This window comes from Crocodylus porosus, unplaced genomic scaffold (assembly GCF_001723895.1).
Source record: "Crocodylus porosus isolate Cpor-Errol unplaced genomic scaffold, CroPor_comp1, whole genome shotgun sequence".
Classification (NCBI taxonomy): Eukaryota; Metazoa; Chordata; order Crocodylia; family Crocodylidae; genus Crocodylus; species Crocodylus porosus.
Genome location: NW_017728951.1, coordinates 16664874 through 16686044, shown reverse-complemented (window position 1 = coordinate 16686044; position 21171 = coordinate 16664874). Strand labels below are relative to the sequence as shown.

The window sequence follows — 21171 nt, the reverse complement described above, 5'->3', positions numbered from 1 at the left end:
CACCTTCAAGAGTAAATTGGATGCTTATCTTGCTGGGATCCTATGACCCCAGCTGACATCCTGCCCTTTGGGCAGGGGGCTGGACTCGATGATCTCCCGAGGTCCCTTCCAGCCCTGATGTCTGTGAAATCTATGACATTTTAATTGTGTTTTTGGGGGGGTTTTGTCACAGAACTTGCTATTTTTTTTATCAGAGAAAACCAGGATCCCCGACCAAATGGGATTTAGCAAATCAATAATCTGAGCCATTCCCCTCCTGCTTCTGCCCTCCCTTCCCCAAGTCATGAACAGGGAAGATGTGAGATAATTGGAATAAAAGACATACTTGGTCTCAGTTTTTTAGAAGGAGAGAGTAAGTAGTCTTTGCAGTTACCATTTGGTAAATGTAGTTTTGACTTGTTGAGAAATAATGGAACAGATATTGAAAACGGTGATCTTTTAAGTACCACCAAGGTTTCCTTCATTCCTTTTTTCCAGTCATACATTGTGCTCTGACTGTCCGTTGTGTTGTTTGGGGCTTCAGCATATAGATTTTCAGATCCTGACTGCACTACTATTTTATGTTACCTAGTCACTTCCCAAACAGTCTGCCTCTTGATCTCCTGGTCTGCTGCCTTATATCAGGTTGCAGAGTGGTTTTCAGCAAGCAATTGTCCTTCATTTGGCAGAGATGTCCAAGCACTGGGCATTTTCTTCTCATTGTTGTAGCAATAATTTTCACCCTGATTCTTTTTCTGATCATCTAATTTATGATGGAATCCAGCTGGCTGTAAGTAGTGATCTGTAATATTTCATTTCTGAGGCCAGCCATCTGTAATAGTCATATCTGAGGCCAGTTGCCTTTGTATAATGGTCTTCTTGAAGGGTCTGTGTGTCTGCCACATAGAGCAGGATAGAGAAAGCACACATTTTCTACAGTCTAATTTTTGTTTCTATAACTATTCCTTTGTCTTTTCATATCAGCTTTGAGTCATCTCAGGCCCCTTTTATGAACTGTAATCTCACTATATCTTTAGAGCCATCATTTCCAGATAGACAAAGCAGACAAATGCTTATTGTCCATCTTGATGCTGCCTGCTTTACTGCCTGCCCAGTACTTTTCTGTTCTTTTCCATAAGAGCATTTTTCCCTTGACATGACTTCAGAACATCCCTCAGCTGAATTTGCCATATTAAATCAAATGACATTCTGAACTTGGTAAGGCTGTTGAAAACATTCCTCCCTGCAGTTGCCCATGATTAGCATCAGACACAGGATTTGCCGTACCATCACTGAAAACTGACATGCTCTTCGGATAGGTGTTCTTTTGTCTACACTTTGAATCTTTTGAATCTTTAACTTTGGTGGGTCATCATCCAGATCGTCTTGCTGTTTACACAGCCCTGCAGATGCTCACTTTTCCTGGGTGTTGTCATTATGACATGACATTCCTTACTTTTCAAGGATTATTTCTTCTGTCCAGATATTGTTGAAAAACACATAGTTGTCCCATTAGACCATTAGCTCCTGATATGATTATCTCTCTTGGTATGAAATCCACTCCTACATTCTTTGGGTTTTTTTCAGCCTTTTAGTACTCTCCCAACCCCTACCAGCAAGGAATTATCCTGGTTGTCCATGTCTTGGTCAGACATTGATACATTTTCCAGACTTTTGAGCACCCCCTTGTCTTTCAATCTATATAAAAAGCCCAGGTAATAGTTGATCCACTTCTTTGAGAGGTTATTTTCTTTTGAGAGCAGTCTTGTTCTTGGTGGTACAGAATTTAGGCTGTTGCGTCTTCCTGATTATTCTAAGTTGAATGCCTCCTTTTCATTTGGACTCTTCTAGGAATTCCTCAGTGCTTTGGCAATTCTCTTTGAGCCAGTTCTTCTTGTCTATTTTACCTGCTGTCTTTTTTTTTTTGGAGAACTTCTTGCATGTCTGTAAATGAGCATTCAATTCTGCCATCTTGTCTTTGACTTTCCTCTTTCCACTGACAAATGTCTTCCAATATTAATTGCATTCTAATTACCTTCTTGCTTTGTAGTACAGGAATGACCAAGATATGGCCCACGGGCTGAATCTGGCCCATTGAGCTGCGTCATCTGGACTGCAGGGCTCCTAGAAGGTCTGAAAATCTGGCAGCAGGGTAGTGGTAGCAGTGAAGCTGCGGCAGTGCTGGCACTGATTGTCTCGTCACCGAATTTCCAGACACATAATGAGCCCTGTGGGCCAGATAACATATCACCAGATGTTGGCTCAAGCCCCTGTGGACCTACCTCATGCCACTCTCTTTTGTTGCAGCAGGCAGATGAGTGGGGCACCACTTCTTTAGTATATCTGTGGTAGGCAGTGTAGCAGGCTTGCTTAACCTCTTGTCCATTTTTCTGTTTGTTCTGGGGTAAGTCTTGGCTGAACCCTGTCTTTATGCTTTCTTCTTGCCTTACACTTTTCTAGTGTTTCCATATTGTATGACAAGCCTTGCAGCTTATTCTTCTCTCATAATTGCTTAAATTGATGCCAAATCTTGCATAGAACCAAGGTGGTAATCTGCTGAGACATCAGCTTCAAGGAAACTCTGGCGCTAATATATTTCATCTGCTTATTATTTATTTATCATGACAAAGTCGGTTGTGTTCTTGTCAATGCCATTTGGAGTTTCTGAAGTCCATTTCCTTTTAAATTTGTGCTTGAACTTGGAATTGCTTATGCCGAGGTTCTGAAATCTCACAAAGTATAGTAGCGCCTGTTTGTCTAATTCATTTCTAGCACCATATCCCAAATACTCCATGACATCTTCCCGTCCAGTGTTATAACTCATTTAGAGATTCCAGTTGCTGGTCACTACAAAAAGTGACAAGAACACAACCTTTTTTATTAAAGGTGCATTTATGCATTTGTAAACAGTCATAGATTGCTCAATTGCTGCTGGTCACTACAAAAAGTGACAAGAACACAACCTTTTTTATTAAAGGTGCATTTATGCATTTGTAAACAGTCATAGATTGCTCAATTGCTGCTTTTTCACTGTCTGTTATAAGAGTGTGGGTAGGCCTTGATAATGATGAGATTAAAAGGTTAACTTCTGATCCTCCAGTTGGCTGATGTATAGTCAATAAGCACTTTTCTGGCCCTGTAGCATGCTAAACCCCTTTTGTGCTTCCTGTTAACAGCAGAGAATTATGACCATACTGTCTGAAATCTTTCCTTATCTCTGCCAATCTAAAATCTGAGAAGCCTACAATATTTTGGTGGTGGTACCTCTCTAATGCATTCATTAGCAGGGATGTTTTACCAATCTGAAAAAGTCATCTTCCAGTCTAAATACTAATAGTCAGAGGTTCCTTTGTGCAGAGGGCTTGAGGGGTAGTTTTTTTAACCACTCTGAGATTTGTGGGAGGAAGTGGTCTAGACTCTAGACCCAGGAAATTCAGTTTCTTACAGTGTATATGATGACATATTATTTGCCTACATGTAACAGGGAGCCAGAGGGTTCCTGGTACTTTGAGACTGCTGTAGTGGGCTGAGCCAGCTCTGGGAGGTATAGCATCTAGGAAGCAGACTAACTTCTACTAAGCTAGCAGCCAGCAAGCAGGTAAAGAAGTACACTGTGCAGGCATCTAGGCAGCTTAAAAGTATAGCTACACATGGCTGAGCTAAGACACAGTAAGAAAAGGCAGATTGGTCATCAAGCCTAAAAGAAAACCCCTGTGGGTAGTTGGTGATCCATTTAACTAGAACTGGCAGGGCTTGGGAGGCATATAAGACCAGTGTCTGAGACTAGGCAGGTAGCCTGGCCCTGTGGGTTGCAGGGAGAGCAGCTCCTGATCAGGATGGTCACAGGAGACCAGCTGCCCTGTGCTCTGCAAGTAAGAAGTTTATAATTTGTGGGGAAGCCGAACCCAGTATGGCGATAGGTTTCAGGGGGGCTTGTATCTTTAAGTGGCTGTTTGTTTTTAGTTATTTGTTCATGTTTTGACCAGTGGACCGGGTGTGGTTAGAAGGGGTGACAAGGAGGCCACTTGGAGCATGTGCAGTTTTTTCCCTATGAGGAGCTGGACTCAAGAGACAGGCAGGTACAATCCTACAGTGTTAAAGCCTGCATGGGACCCAAGAGGGGAAGAAACCAGGGCGAAGGGTCTGAAGCCTGAGAGGGACAAAAACCAAGGCCAGGAGTCTAAAGCCTCAGACGGGCAGAAACCAGAGACAGAGGCCAAAATCTGAGAAGGACGGAAGCCAGGGCAAGGAGCCTGAAGCCCAAGAGAGGCAGGAACCAGGGCTAAGGCCACAGAGCCCAAGAGGGTTAGACAGAGTATTGGTCCCAGGAGCTGATGTCCAGAACAGTGGGCCTTGGGCTACAGGTGCAGCTAGAGGGATGTGGAGGAAGCTGGAAAGGCTGGGGCCTCAACAAGGGAGTGGAGGTCTGGAGGGGCCTGACAGCACAGTGATCAAACAGTAACATCTGTGAGGCATGGGCATATCTGTAGGTACAGAAAGAAGTCATGAATAGTCTCGGAGGCCTTGGCAAGCCAGGAGGACACACTTAGCACTTGAGAGGCTGGATCTGGACCGGCAAAGACCAAGAGGGACCAGATGGTCGGAGGACACGCAAGGGCTTGCACTGGGGACACGAGGGCAGACTCCCATTTTACAAATTAACTAATTACATTAAGACATGGCAGGCAAGAGGAAAGGTACTGCACCCAGAGAGCCAGAGTGTCTAAGGAACTATGTGGCCACTGGGGGCATTGCAGCTGCCCCTGGGGACTCAAACTTGCTATACTATGTTATGGATTTGTCTTGCCCTAATAATCGGGACGGACAGCCATTGCTCCTTATGAACCAACTGATTCTTTGGTGTACCTCTGCACAAACTGCTGACAGAATTTGGTGGCAGGTATTTGGAAACCAGGTTTGGCTTGGCAAAGGTGGAGAGAGCAACTTGCAGTTACAAGAAGTACAGTGCCAAACATAGTAACACACTGTGAACATAAACACATGGACCAGGCTGATGCTGATTTTCATGGTAGACTCATGCAGATGGCAACTTATGGCACAGATTGACCAACACAGGGCAGTAGGACTGCATGCTGATGGAAATATGAGATGGACAGCTGTGGGCCCACAACTTTTGTATGAGGAAAATTACATTCCTGCAGCTGAGTGAGAAGCTTGCCTTGGCTCTTTAGTAGTAGAACACCCAGATAAGAGAGGCAGCGGGTCAGAAACATGTTGATATTTCCCTGGAAACTGGCATCCCAAAACTATTATAGATTTGTTGATGATCAATTTGGCAGTGGCATGATAGCTATGGCTGTTTGCAAAATAATTGATGCTGTGCTGACCCTGGTTTTGGAAAAATTGAAAATATATCTGAAACAATTTCAAGGCTTGAACAGATGGAGTTCCTGTGCTGTGCTGGTGTGATTGATGACATGCATATACCCATTCTTTGCTCACCATCTGGAGCAAGTGAGTGCATTAGCAAAATTCTGCTCTTTTACTCTGCAGGCCTTTGTGGATCATGTTGGTATCTGCATGTCCCATGTTTTAAAGGTAGTCTAGATGTCTGGCTTTTTTCAACATGAGCAAGCTGGTGTTCATTTCTTCTCTGACTCCTTCCCTTCTTCTCCTTCTCTTCTCCAAATTCATATTCTTCTTCCATGGTTTATTGGTCAGGTCAGTATCCTCTTCCAGCTGAATTTCTGACCTTCTGAAGAAAGCTTTATACACTTACACAATTCTGTGAGTTCTTCATCCCTGGAATTCTGCTTATGGACCTCAATCTCTACTGCTTTTCACTATATGGTGGTCTTCTAGGCATTTTTTGCCCTCAGTGAGTCTGTTCACTCTTGCACTTGGTCTTGACAAAAGAGGGAAACAAGCTTAAAGTGCACTTGCTGTTTTTTAATTTTATTCTTTGAAAGACCCATATTGACTTTAAATAGCCTTTGGATCAGGCAAGGAAATGTGTAGCTGTAAATAAGAAGAATTAATATTTATCTCAAAACAATGCCATTCTTTTTGCTGATTCTGTCACCGAGCAGCAGACCCCTGCATGTTCTGAGACTTTGTAAAGGAATAGTCTTGAAGAAATGCTTTTCCAAAAAATTCCCCCCGGTTTTTTTTAGGAGGAAAATAGGCATGTAGTAGGTCCAGGTCATGAGAGACAGTGGAGCACTGGTAATTATGCCAAATGCTTTTCAAGTTACTGCATCCTTTAAAAGGTGTCATCCAGTTTTGATACTCATTTTACCCATACTCAGGAAGAAGACATTTATTTAACAGAAACCTTTTTTGCATCTCATGACAAATGGGATGATAAATGACTGGCAAGTGCTTTCTAGTTAGACTAGAGGTAGAGGAAAGCTTGCTTGACCAAGGAATATCAAAAACCACCTGGAAATTTTAGTGGGTGAAAAATCTTGTCATACTCCAAGAATAGAGCAAAGTTGTCCACAAAAATCAGCTTCTGTGCTAGGGTGAGAGTACCTGAATGTCTTTGGTATTTGGGATAATATTAGAGCAAATTACGTTTAGCTCTGGCTATAGCTGAACAACATTTTACTTCTGCAATCATAGTTTTCATCTGACGAGTGGTGTTACTTTCCATGAATGTAAGATGCCAGTTTTCAACTTTTTTCCCTGCTTGTCTGCCATTTTAACTCGTATATTTTGGGAGAGAAGGAAGGATGAGAAGTTAGTCAGCCAGAAGAGCTTAAGTGTAGTAGTGCTGTATCCTTAGCTGAAGTGTAGTTGGGTTTATAGGTTAAAAATAAGCAAAAATAAAACAATATCCTTCATAATAACAGAGATCTTGCCTGGCTGAGATGCTGAGTCTTCCTCTGATTTTTTTGTGTGCGTGTGGGGCCCTTGTACCTTGTTTTTATTCTTGGTCTGGAACGAGAGAGGTAGTTAGCTGTGTTAGTCTGAAGTTGGCAGGAGGCAGTTTAGAGTTTGACTTCATAGATTAACTAAATCAGAGAAAATTCAGTTACTGTATATGGTTCAACTCTACCTGCATTGATCTAGAAAGAAAGAGACTGAGATTCAATGTAGAACTATTATTGGAGGTTATGATTTTGGGTCTAACAAGGAGGCATTTCCTCACATTCAGGTTCTGAACACAAATCCATCCTGGCTCCAGAGATGAGCCACTGCTGAAATGAGGCTCTGATGAAGGACACTAAAATCCAGTTCCTTATAAAACAGCTTTTCAGGGCAGAATCCGAGTTGGAATTGGTGTAAATGGCTTTCTAGTAGTTCAACTTGAGCCCTTTTACTTTCTCCCTCTGCAGTTGTTCTGCTACTTAATCCCATGATTAAGTAGCAGCTTGTGAGATATAGCATCCTACATTCTGAGATTCATCTTTGAGAAGTTTAGGTCATCATTTTTGCTTTGATTAATTTAAGGATGCACCAAAATTTGTGTGTTCCTCTTGACAAACTGACTGTCCTTTGATTTATGAGCTTGATTACAGGGCGGTCTTATACTGTTGAATGCCAGAAGTCACTGAGCATATGAAAGCAGAGGAGGCCAGGGGTCAGGACAGATGCATGGCAACAGTATTCTGGAGTGGTTGGACAGGGGCTTGTGAGAAGGGATTGTCACATGTCTCCTGACCTCTGTGGAGTTTCTACAAATTTTAGGGACAAAATAATATATTTCCTATGGCACTTCAATAGGAAAAGCATCTTTGAGCCAAACTGTAGCCCATCTGGTGAGTCATTTACGTTGATGGTCTCTACTCATGGTTCTTCATATCTACAAATGCTTCATGCCATAAGGGTTAGGTGGAGATAGAAATGGGAGGTGGTATGACTGGTGTATTTCTGCAAACACTTAACATTCCACTTCTGTAAGTTATCTTGGAGTTGTGCAAACTAGAGATGTGAGTGAGAAGTGTCCTTCTTGTAGCTGTGATCAATCCAGTTCCCACAGTCCCAAAAGCGGGTACAGCTGCTCCTTGAACTCTTTCTGTGGCAGTGAACCTCCACATTTATACAATTATTCTCTAAGGTCTCATTGAGAAAGTAGACTCAAGTAAAGCAAAAAGCTGTAAATGAAAAAAAAACTGGATTAAGCACTGCCAGATGACCTAACAAATTGGAAGAAGCAATAAATATATGGTGTGATGAACAGCATTATACTTGATTTGGGAATGGGGATTTCTGGAAGTAACAAGTGGAATCTTTGCTTTAAATAGCACCTTTAACAATGTCTCAGAGGAATTAAAAAAAACTTTTTATTCTGTGTATGCACAGTACCTAGCACCTTGAGGACCTGGTTCACAGCTGGTTCCTGGCCAACAGTAATGCAAACAGTGTTAAATAACATCAAGCAGAGGAAGATGTTGTTTAAGTGGGTTAAAGGATGCATAAATGGGTTCAGAATGATCAAACTTAGCAAAGGAAATTTTAAGCTTAAATCATTACTAATGGTAGAATTAGGCTGCGGCGCCCAGTAGTTACCCAAGAGAAATGGTGGAAACCCTGTTGCTTAGAACATTTAAAAGTAGACTGGAAAGACAGTGAAGACTATCTTATTATCCCAAACAATTCTGCAGTAGAAGGAGAATGAGTTGGACAATTTTTGAGAAATTGCTATTATTCTAAAATAAAATAGCATTAGGGCCCTCATGCTGCAGAGCATGACACAGGGACAGATGACTGTGTAGACAGTCATTGCAGCTCTTGGGAGGTGGAAATCTGCCCATATGTTATCAATATCAAGACTGGTGTTTAAGAACGTAACTACATCAGATGTAAGTGAGAAAATTCAGATGTTAGATGGTTTACTCATACCCTTGTGCATAAATATTACAAATGTCCCACAGCAGCTTGTGAACTTCAGTAGCAGATGTGCCGTCATATTTTTGCATTTCAGTGGTTTTGTTAGCTCAAGTTATAACCTTAATATTGTGTTAATATGAATAACCTATTGGATTTACATTTACATTGAGCTAATGAGATTTTCAGAGAAGGCATGTTTATATTGGATTTAAGGGAAATAGGGGTTGGGAATAGGGGAATACAATAGAGAACATTATTAAAGAATAGTCACTAGTAGTTTAAATTTCCTTTTAAACATTGTTAAATAGCCTTGGCTTACCTGTGCTAAACAGCATTATTAGAAACCAGTGATACAAATTGCTTAGTTTCTTCAGAACAATGCATGTTGCGTATAATATTACTGCCAAAAATTGTTTCCTAAAACATCTAAATGGTTCAGGATTTTGACATTGTGATAATGATGGTTTAACAAGGAGTATTACAAAGGGCTATTGTAAGTGAGCAGATGGCACTTACTTGAAATTTAAAATTCATTGTAAAGTGTCTCTTGGGCAGCTTTGTCAATATGTATAATGACTGAGCTAAACCAAATGCAAATTGGCACTAAAAGTTCTGTGAAACGTCTACGTGCATACTGTAGAAGCAGACATTCTGACACTTTGCAGTATTTGTTTGCAGCTGTCTCAGCTCCTTGTATCAGAACAACTTACCTGTGTTTGTTTCTATTTACCTTGGAGTAGCCTTAGAGGATTCTCTGCTGTAGACCGGAAAAATAATGGACTACTTTCATAGTCTGTTTACTAATGGACATCTGGTCCAATAAGAGCACCGAACAAGTCCCTAAACAGTAGTCAGTTCTCTCCAACATTAATGAAGCCGATTCTGTACGTGATTGAAATCTCATTTTAACAAGTATGCTGCTTTAGTACCTTACAATTTACAAGTGGATTGTTTTTCTTAATGACGAGCAGTAGGTTCAATGCATTAGCATTACCATTGTAACACTAAACTATCACATTAGCCTATTGTCACATCTCCCCTTTTAACATGCCTTTTGTTTTTCTAGGATGCCAGGACAATATTAGAGAGTTAGATACCCCCAAAAATAAAGTCTAATGTGGCATATAGCTTCATGATATGCGTATGCTGCAAAAATTTTATCTGTATATGGGGCTTCTCGAGGTTTAGTATAGAGATCTGGGCTGCAGTATATTCAGTATGCTGATACCTAGCTCTAGGTTTCAATCGCCCAACTCCAGCTGGAACAGTGGAATAAATTAGCCAGTGCCTGTTTTAGAGGTAGCTGATTGGGACTCAGAGAAGACTAAGAAAATGTTGCTGTGCTAGGGAAAGCAGCCTGAAGAGATGGTGGAAAGTTTTGTCGGCACTGCTCACTGTGGCAGTGGGACTAATGCTTGTAAAACAGATATTCAGGCTGCCATGTCCTGAGTTGCTGTGGGACACTGAGGGCACCTATACATGTGCAGTGAGGCTGCTCTGATGTGCTGTTGTTAATCAAGCCTGCTGGAGTGTGGTAATGACTGCGCTCCAGCGTATCTTATATTAGCATCCCAGCACTGAAAAATGGTGGTGGAGGTGCTTTAACTAAAGCTTGTTCAATGCCTGTTACTTAAAGCATGCCCCCCCCTTGCCATTTTTTCAGCACGGGGTTGCTGATGCACAAGATGCTCCCAGTGCTTTAATTAGAGTGGGTCTCAGAGCTCCTCTAATTAAAGCACCCCCCCCCCCCACACACTCCTTGAGCAAGTGTATAACTGCCCTGACGTAGCAGCTGTAGCAAAAAGTAATTCCCCACCTCATCAGAGCCTGGCAAGTGAAAATGCTATCTTTTCAGGGTAACCTTGCCACAATTACCAATTCCGTTGCCCCTCTGAGACTTCTGTAATTAGCTCTACGTGATTCAGAAGTTGAAGTTAGTGTGGAAAACCACAGCCTGTTGCCTGTTGAGCAAAATCATGAATTGAGAAGATATTAGACTGGAGTTCTGTGGTCTATGCCAGCTTCCCTTTTAAGTGGGATTGAGCATGTTTGTAACCTCCAAAGCCCTCAGTGGTTTTGGACCCAACTGTCTGTGACTTTGCTCTTCTCCCTATAATATTCTTATATTGTTGAGATTAAAGCAGATCCCTGAGTCAGAGCTCCCTCGAGAGGGGGCAAGGAAGTTAATAGCTCAGCCCTTTCACCCATGAGGATGGGAGCGAGGCACCCATGTATATACATATTCAAAAACACTGGGTTTGAAATAAATATGTCTGGGTACCCATTGACTTAATTCATCCCTGTTTGATGCATTTTATGTTTTTTGAAACTGCTGCAAGTTTTAGCACAGTTTTTCTATAAATGCATGTTGAAGTACACTTTTGTAACTACTTGTAGAGATTACAAACTATGCATTTTATTTTGCAAATAGATCTCTAGATAGATATATCTATATCATGGGTTGTCAGCTGGGGGTACACAAACCCCTAGGGGTACTTGGAAAGGAGATGGGGCATATGTGGGGATGGGCAGGGATGTAGCATACCCCCGGTTGTTCCCACACATTGCCTCTTACTTGGGGGAAGGGTGTGCTGGGCGCTGCCAGCCCCACATGGCATGCTGCAGTCCCTCCCCACCCCAGCTCGCTTTCCTGATGGCTGCTTCTCTCAGCCAGTAGCTGACAGTGAGGAGGGACTGTGGCCACCCCCTGCCTGCAGAGCCATGAGGGCAGCAAGGCACAAAGGGTCTGAATGGCGGGGGAGAGTATGTTTTTTGTGCCCACTCCCAGGAGCAGGGTGGGGGGCTTGCATGCAGTGGCTGCTGCTGCCACCCACCCACCCCATGCCACTGCCTCCCAGGAGCAGGGCCAGGTGGGGCGAGGGCAGTGGTGCCCCTCTGTGGATGGAAGTGGGGCATGGGAGCTTGCATGCAGCAGCTGCCACTGCTACCCACCACCCCGTGCTGCTGCCTCCCAGGAGCCGGGCCTGGGGGGAGGGCAAGGGCAGGCCGCACAGGCATCGCCCGGCTAGCCGAATGTGGGGAGTGGGAAGCCTGCGTGCAGCAGCCGCTGCCACTGCCACCTACCACCAACATGCACCACTTTCCCACAGCCGGTTGTGCATGTGGCTCCATGGGCTGCTGACGGGTGGTGCGCAATTGTCATCTGTCAGCAAAGATAGGGAAGGCGCCAACGAGCTGATGGTAGAATAAGCTAGGGATTACTCGGAGGAGCTAGATGCTTTCAAGATAGCAGGACCAGACAGGATGCACCCTAGGCTGGGTCCACACAAGCAGGGGCATGCCTTTGCAGTAGCACAAATAGTTGTGGCACAAGTATGTTGCTACTTTGTGCCTCAATGTATGTCCCTGCCCGTGTGCTTTACAGCATGGCACATTGCCCTGGTGCTCCACATGCTGCAGGGGGTGGGCAGCTGGGGCACAGGGTGCCCATTCTAGATGAACACCAACTTAATGATTAAGAGGTACCATAGATCAAGCACTGCAGGAACTAAACACAGATTTGGGAGGTGGAAGAGAGTGTTTAGTGTGATATTGTGTAGACTGACGCAATGGATTTAGTTAACACTTTTTTTTATATGATTGCTGTCAGACTTGGGTGAGCATACGGACTTTTTTAAAATAATGGATCCGCTGGTGGCTCACACATTTAGCATCTTCCATAGTCTGGTACCATACGAGGAAGGTGGGGACAGAATCCAGCAGCTTAGGGCAATTCTATTCCTCCCCTTCTCCCGTCTGTGAACAACAGGATGGCCCCTCTCCCCTCACTCCTTGCAAAACCAGGCCTGGGGAGGGATAGAAGACCCTTGCCCATGGGAAGAAATGGGGTTGTAAATCATTTAGTTAAAGGAAATCTTATGGGCACACCATGGGCCAAATGCACTTGGCCCAACATAACAGCTTGATGTTTGTGCAGTTAGGGTGAGCTCTGTCAGACACGTGTGTGACACAGTCGCTTCTGCCAATTTGGTCTTTATAGAGAAGGGTACAGAAATCTTAAGGAGCAAGAATGACAATAGCTGTTATTACTTAAGCACTAAATCTGTTGATGAAGTAGCATTAGTGTTACTGGTTATCTCTTTTCCACTCTGCAACAAAGATGATCCGGGAAGCAGTAACTGTGTTTTTGGCTTGCAGGCATGGTAGTTATTCACCTCCTTCTCCCCTGCCACCCAAAAGCAACAAACTGCTTGCTAGATATGGTTTGTGTGTGTATTATCCATAAGAATTTAATAATTGCTTTATTAATTTGCTTTTAGATAACGTAAGTGTTTGCAGTTTTATATGCTAAGTGCTAGGGAGAGTCAAGGAATACTTCAACTACTTAGGGGACATTTATCATTTTATCCCAGGTGAAACAGGCAGATCTCTCTGGTATGAGTATGTTCCTGAAATCAGACTACAGATTATACCACATACCAAAAGGAAAGCAAACTGGGAGGGAGACTGATTTGCCAAAGTCCAGATCAGCATGAAAAATAGAACCATGGTTTCTTTCATTGTCTGGAGTTGTACCTGAACTGGGTCTTGAGTTCGGCTCTGACCTACATGGGGGTGTGTGTGTGTGTGTGTGTGTGTGTGTGTGTGTAAGTATGTAATATACTGTAAAAAATTGCCATTATACAGTAATTCAATGAAGGGGAGAATCTTTTTTCTTTTCTCCCATTTTATTCTCTTACACTGTCCTTTCCTGTTCTTGCGTCTCTAAAATTTCTGAAGTATGTGAAGTCTACATTTATTCTTCCAACCTATATTGACTACATGAGCTGAATTTCCCCACTTCTTGATTACACAGGTAGGGTTTACCATTATGGGGGACTATACCTTAAGTTAGATGAGGCAGGAGTTAAGATGATATATTTTGAGTCTGATTCTGGGAGGGCAGATACTGGAATTGAAAGGGAGTTTGTTATGGAGTTGAGCCTGTATTTGACAGGGTATCATGCTGCTGCTTTTAAGTGCGACTTCATTTTTATGGATTGCATTCACACAAAGTGAACGAGGCAGCCTTAAAATGTACAGTAATGAAGTGTATGTATGTAGTATGTTAAATAAGATATCACTACTTGCATCTTGCTTTAAAATCACTCTACAGGAAAAGTTATGTTAAAAACGCCTTTCTTAGAAAGCAATACCTCACTAGCCAAAGAAACTGTGAAAAAACTTCCTTCAGAGTTTATTGCTCTTCTTAGGGGTGTAGGTTGTCGCCGTGTTGGTCTAAGGACATAGGCAGACAAACTTCTTTGGGTAAATTGCTGTCTTTTATTAGACCAACTAAATAATTAGAACATTTTTTCTTAGCAAGCTTTTGGGTTTAAAAACTTGATGAAGGGTTTTTGAATGCAAAAGCTAGCTAAGCAAAATTTTTCCAACTATGCAGTTGGTCTAATAAAATATATTAGATTTACCTTGTCTTACTTTTCTTATTCACTTATTCCTTTAAAGAGAGGAAGTTCTTTTATTTTGGCTTATGTTAATTCCTACCTAAATGGTAGCCTCTAGGTCCTTTAACTCTTTAACTTTGTATCTTACCTACAAGTTAGTTTCTAAAACAAGAAAATTCCTGAAATTCATAACAATGCTGAAGGTTTGTTCCTTTTTTTTTTTTTTTACGTACTGTGCTCTCTTGAATCTAGTTCTCATTTTCCTTGCCTTGCTGAATTCAGGTGAAATGATAAAGTCCTTTAATTTTGCTTCTCCAGTCAGTCAAACACCTTTCATTTTGACAAGTATTTCAGGTTCCATTTGATAGGTTTCCTGGATCATCCATGTGTAACTGTTGGAGTGAAATACACGGATACTTTGATCCTGACCTCTTAACAATTTAACAAGTAATATGCTCTCTGTCTGTTTTGTTTTTATAGTCGGTCAAAAACTACACCAAATGTCACGTGAGAAATGAACAGATCTGTAACAAGTTGACAAGCTGTAAAAGTTGTTCTCTGAATCTGAACTGCCAGTGGGATCCGCGGCAGCAAGAATGCCAGGCCTTACCAGGTACAAGCTTTGACATTTGAACTCTGCTTTTTATTATTGGCTTTAGAACTGGGCTAAAAATGACCCACAGAGTTGAAGGCTGGCTCAAGCAGAATGGTCTATTGGGGTAGGGCAGGGCTATCCCACTTCTGAGTGGCTGGGGGTCACATGGTCTCTCCGGCTACACACTGTGCCATGTGGGCCCCTACTATGCTGTGCAGGACACTCCTTCCAGCCCCTTCCCCCCTCCCACAGCCACACACCAGGTCCCTGGGTTCCCCAACGGTCCCTGGCTGCAGGCTCCTTCAGGGGTGGGCAGGGGCAGAGGAAGCTGGGCAGGGTGTGGGAGCCTGGAGTCCTGGCCAGCAGCAGCAGGGGGGAGTTGCATCTTGGCTTAGAGCCTGGGGACTGCAGTATAACCCCTAAGGCGCCAGATGCAGTCTGCTACTTAGACAGCCCTGTGCTAGGACATAGGCCAGTTTTTATAGGCAGCAGTGCACAATAGAAGAGAAAAAGCCTAGAATTTAATTCAGCCACTTTTGATTGCCCACCACCTACTAACCATGCATCCATTTACACCTGGGGTGACTGCATCCAGCCTTGTTCTGTTACCATGTTTCAGCCTTCAGAGCTGGGGAAAATCCCCCAAATCATTTTCCATGAATATTTACACAAAAAAAACTAAAACCAGGTTTCTTTTGATTTTTATTTATTCCCGCTACAGCTGAGTTTGCACAACAGTTGCTAGGTATGGTTGAACTACAGATTTAGCATACTTTTGCTACTTTTAGTTTGGCTTGCACAAGCAGCTGCCAGAAAAGACTTGGCCACATAGGGCATTTCTACACATGCTTTGGGATGGTGGGGGGGAGGCGCTTTAGTTAAAGTGGCTCCAAACTCTGGCACAGACTGTTCAGGAGTTTGTGTTACCTTAACAGCACGTGTAGATGCACCTGGTGTCTTCACTGCTGTTGTTATCATATTAATTAGATTAAAACAAATGTGGGTATATCTCTCTGGGATGTGGTCATTTTTCTGTAGAGATGTGCCCTAAGATCTGCTTTCCAGGGACAATTTGGTCGTTGAATTTACTCACAAGACTTGTGAAGACGGTGAATGTGAAGATGCTAATATAGTACATCCCCAGAGAACAAATATAGGCCTTCTAAACCCAAGTATTTATGCTGTAATTTAAATTCTAAGCATTATGCACATCTACTCAGGGAACAGAAACAATGCCTTAGTGTCCAATGTGTTCAGACAAAGCACAATTTTCTAATACCAGACACGCTACTAAGTAATCTACAGGCAATTACTTTTGCAGAAATCATTCAGTAAATAATTTAAATTAATGAATACATTTTTAGAAAATCATGAAATGTTTGTGGACACCATGAAGAGACTAATAAATTACATTGATTGCTATGGATTATTTGCTTATCTTTAATACTTATCTGCATGTGACTAACACTCAACATATATTAATGATAGGGTTAAGAACATAACTTGTGCTGGTTTTTTTAGGTTATCAGAAATTTGTCTTCAAGACACTTGGTACTATGGGTATTTGTACACATGCTTGCACCGCAGCGCTGGGCACTTTTAAAAGCACCTGGCACTGCGGCACATACATTTGTACAAACGGCAAAATGCATGTCAGCGCTGAGAAAATGGCAGGAGTGTGCTTTTGAAGGTGTTTTAGTCCAAAAGTGCACTGCTGCCATCTCTGTTTATACAAATGTATGTGATGCAGCACCAGGTGCGTCAGGTTGCAGGCTCCGCAGACTCGTTTAATAGAGTCTGTTCCAATGCACCGGATCTCTAGCATGTTGGATCAAACAAATGTATATGTATAAATGCCCCATGTGTTTAGCAGTCATGCTGGTTTAAAGTGATCATTATAATTAGATGAAATATGACGAAACAGAAAATTCACGTTTGTAGTGTTACGACTCACATAACTTTGCCTTCATATTTTTAAGTAGGATTTAGGTAAGATCTAATCTGCTTTGTTTTCTTAAAGTATCTATGCCTCTGGCACCTAGCTATATTTAAGGCCCTTGCCTTAAGACATGATTAACCAGTTAATCTCATCTTAAGTCACGATCCAGCCACACATTCAGTTAATTAATTGTGTGATAAAATGAGGAAGAAGCCACCAAGTTATTCCACCAAAAATGTGGAATAACTTTGGTTCATTTATGTCATGCCACTGTCTGTGGCCAGAGACACCCAAGCAGCTGGGAGCTTCTTCAGCTGATTGGGGCTCCCAGCCTGGGGAGCACATCAGATTATGGGGATCCTAGCCTTGGGGTGCCCCATGTGGCCCTACAGCTGGGAGCCCAGAGCTGATGCAGGCTTCCAACCGCAAGGCCACCCCAGGCATCCCTATGGGTGGGAGACCTGTCAGCTGATGTGGGCTCCCAGCCATGGGGGTGCCCCAGGCGTCCCCATTGCTGGGAGGCCATAGCTGGGAACCCGTGTCTGCTGACAGGACTCTCTGCTGTGGGGACACCTGGAGCACCCCTATCAACTTGCTATTTACTGAAGCAGGAGGAGCCCAGCATTGTGATCCCAGGCTCCCCCTGCACTGGCAGTAAGGCATGATGGGATCTGATGCACAATCCCACAACTATGCTTCCTACTATTGCCCATGTGGCATGGCAACAAGCACAACTGTGTGGATCATGCATCAGATCTCAATGTGTCTGTATCTGCATGTCTGGAGGGGCCTTAAGCATTTCTAAATTACAAATTACCTAGGGAAATTAATAGGCTGTAACTGAGAATATACCTTGTCGCAATACTAGTTACTTTGTCAATTAACAAGAAAATATATTATTTTACATCAGCTGACATCTTCAAAGCAAGTTAAAAAGTGTGTTGGGTTTTTTTTTTAAGTTTGATGAGATTGCATACATGAATTATGGTAAAAAGTAAAATAGAGTTATGCTCGCTGTGGCTTGGGGGAAAAATGCCAATGTGCATTTCTCTTATTTTCTTTTACATAATTGTATTTAATAATGCAAATTCTGTCCTAGCTCATCTGTGTGGGGAAGGATGGAATCACATTGGAGATGCCTGCCTCCGCATAAATTCTAGTCGTGAAAGCTATGACAATGCCAAACTTTATTGTTACAATTTAAGTGGGAATCTTGCCTCATTAACAACATCAAAAGAAGTGGAATTTGTTTTGGATGAAATACAGAAGTATACACTTCAGGTAACCTGAGTAACTTTAATTCATATTCATGTTTTGAAACAAGTGGCACAGAACCTATTTTAATAGCTTGTTTATAGTATCAGTGTTCAACTTTTGGTTCATGGACCAGATCTGGCTTAGGGATGCATGTTATCTGACCTGTGGGGCTCTCCATGGGTCCAGAAACTTGATGCGTGGGAGTGGAGGTAATTCACACTGCCACTGCTCCCCAATGTCAAATTTACAAGCTCTATGAACCAAGTTACATGAGGCTTACATGTAAGGCTAGGAATGCAAGTGCAATCTGGCATGTGCCTGGGGCTAGGACTGCAGCCAGGGTCCAATCTGGCATGTGGGGTTGAGGTCACACACCAGGCTGGCCCTGCATGCTGGATTTGGTCCACAGATTGTTCCTTCACCACTCACCCCCTTTCCCAGACCATTTTTGAATAAGTTCAACAGTGCTTGTCCCAGCACTGATCCCTTGGGCACCCTGATGTTTTTCTGAAAACTGACCATTTATACTTACTCTGTTTTCTGTCCTTAAGTGAATTTCTAATCCCCAAGTGGACCTTCTCTGTAGTCCCATGACTAACTAATTTCATTAAGCGCAAGGGAAGAAATGGTTGAGTATGTGAAAGTGGAAGTTAACTTGGTACATATACACAACATGCTTACTGCACATTAGCCTAATAACACTGTGCAGTAGTGTGTCACAGCAAAAACCATGCTAACAGCCTACTGTGGAGTGTTATTAGGCTAATGTGCAGTAAGCGTCAGTAAATAACCGTGCGCTGGTGCTACTGTGCTTTAGGTATGCACATTTCATTAGTACTTTATTAAGGAAGTACTAAACTAAACGCACAGTATTTAAGGTGCATTCATGAATATGTGGACATGCTCAGTGACCATGAAATGGTAAGAGTTCAAGATCCTAAGAGGAGGAAGGAAGGAGAGCAGCAGAATAAGGAGAATGGAAAGTTTGCAGAAAAGCAGATTTTAAGAAACACGTGGCACTGGGGTGCAGAGTCCCCCAGGAAGCAAATCTGAGGGGTAAGGAGACCAAGAGAGCTGGCTGTACTATGAGGAAGCCCCTTTAAGGGTGCAGGAGCAAGTTGTCCTGATGCGATTGGAGAATGGGAAATGTAGCAGTAGACCTTCCTCGTTAGAAAGATGTCTCTTCAATAAGCTGAAACTCAAAAACAAATCCTCCAGAAAGTGGAGACTTGTCTATAGTAGGATGGAAGAGTATCACATTGGCATGCAGGGAGAAAGTTAGGAGGGCAGCTACCACATGAATGTGATATCTTCAGTGTGCCCTCCTGGTATCTCATAGCTACTGAGTTAGAAAGCAACTACCAGTTCAGTTGTCAGCAAAAATAAGGAGGGAGCCAAAAAGCTTATAGGTTAGGGATTACTCAGAGAAGCAGATGCTTTCAAGATAGCAGGACCAGATGGGATGCAGCCTAGACCGGGTCCACACAAGCGGGGGCATGCCTTTGCAGCAGCACAAATGTGCTGCTACTTTGTGCCTCAGTGCGTGTCCCTGCCCGTGTGCTTTACAACGCGGCACATTGCTTCCGTGCTCCACATGCCGCAGGGGGTTGGTGGCTGGGGCACAGGGTGCTTCAGCAGGGGCTAGCAATCCCATGCTGAGGCACCCTGTGCCCTAGACAGCTGCTCCCTGCCTGGCTGGGGTGCGGTGTGCCTCAGGATGGGGGGGGCAGGCAACCTTGGGATGGCTGCTCCCCTGGCTCCACATGCCTCAGCTTGGAGGCTCCACAGGGGCTGTGCAATGGAGATGGGAGCAACCAGCTCAAGGCTGCCTGTTCCCCCATCTTGAGGCACCCTGAGCCCTGGCCAGGGAGGAAGCGGCTGGCTGGGGCGCAGAGTGCCTCAGCACATGGGCTCCACAGCATGCGGAGATGACTGCTCCCTCATCTCTATGTTTATCCCAGCACCGGCCGCTTTGGTGTGGTTTGTGCTGCTTTTTTCTGGTTGGTTTTTTGTTTTTCTACTAGGAAATCCTGGTAGCAAATTTTGTCCCAGCACTGAAAATTAGCAGCGCTGCGCACTGAGTGATGTGCAACTCGTGCAGTTTGTGGCACTGCAAAGAGGTTTGCAGTGCCACAAACCACACGTGTCTGTACGTCTGGATCCAGCCCTAGGATACTGAAGAACTTGGCTGATATAATTTCAGAGCCATTAATTATCCTCTTTGAGAACTTGTGGAGGTTGGGTGAGGTCCCAGATGAATGGAAAAGGGTAAATATAGTTCCCATCCTTAAGATGGATGCATGAAAAGTAAGTTGTGCCTGACCAACTTGATTTCCTTCTATGATAAGGTGACAGGTTATGTGGATGAAGGGAGAGCAGTGGATGTGATGAACCTTGACTTGAGCAATGCTTTTGACACTGCCTCCCACAACATTTTTTAACAAGGAAATATGGACTAGACAAAAGTAATGCAAGGAGAATACATAACTGTTTGGATCATCATGCTCAATGAGTAGTCATTAGTGGCTTGATGTTTAGTTGGGAGGAGGTATCAAGTGGGGTTCCCCAGGGATCTGTCCTGGGTCTGGTACTGTTCAACATTTTCATTAATGGTTTGGAGGATGGGACTGAATATATGCTTAGCGAATTTGCAGGTGACACCAAGTTGGGTGGAGCTGCAGAGACTCTGAAGGGCAGGGCTAGGATTCTGAATGGTCTGCAGTCAATGAAGAGAAATGCACTTGGAAATGGAATAATTACATGCACAAATACAGACTGAGGAATGATTGGTTGGATTGTAATGCTGCAGCGAATGACCTGGAGGTTACAGTGGACCATAAACTGAATATGAGACAGTGTGCTCTTGTTGCCAAAAAAAAAAAAACCCAAAGGAAAAGAAAAAGGCAATAGCATACTGGGTTGTATTAGTAAGAGTGCTACTTGAAAGTCAAAGTACGTGATTCTTCTGCTCTATTTAGCACTGGTGAGGCCTCATCTGGAGTACTTTGTCCAATTTTGTTCAAGAAGGATGTGCACAGGTTGAAAGAATGCATTGGAGAGTGACAAAAATGATTAGGGGCTTGGGAGACAAGACTCTGGGGACAGACTGAAAGAACTAGGGTTATGTAGTCTGAAAAAGAGAAGGCTCTGGGGGATTTGACAGCAGTCTTCAAGTACCTGAAGGCAACTATAGGGAAGAT

General features: G+C 43.3%; 1 protein-coding gene across 3 annotated transcripts in view; it reads left to right on the top strand.

Moving 5' to 3' along the window:
• Window positions 1-21171, top strand: part of ATRNL1 (attractin like 1) — a 969676-nt gene that overhangs the window by 246961 nt on the left and 701544 nt on the right. For all 3 annotated transcript variants that reach the window (XM_019555783.1, XM_019555782.1, XM_019555784.1), the window contains exons 14-15: window positions 14661-14793; window positions 17814-17995. In XM_019555783.1, coding sequence (XP_019411328.1) covers window positions 14661-14793; window positions 17814-17995 — 315 coding nt within the window. The remainder of the gene's footprint in view (window positions 1-14660; window positions 14794-17813; window positions 17996-21171) is intronic.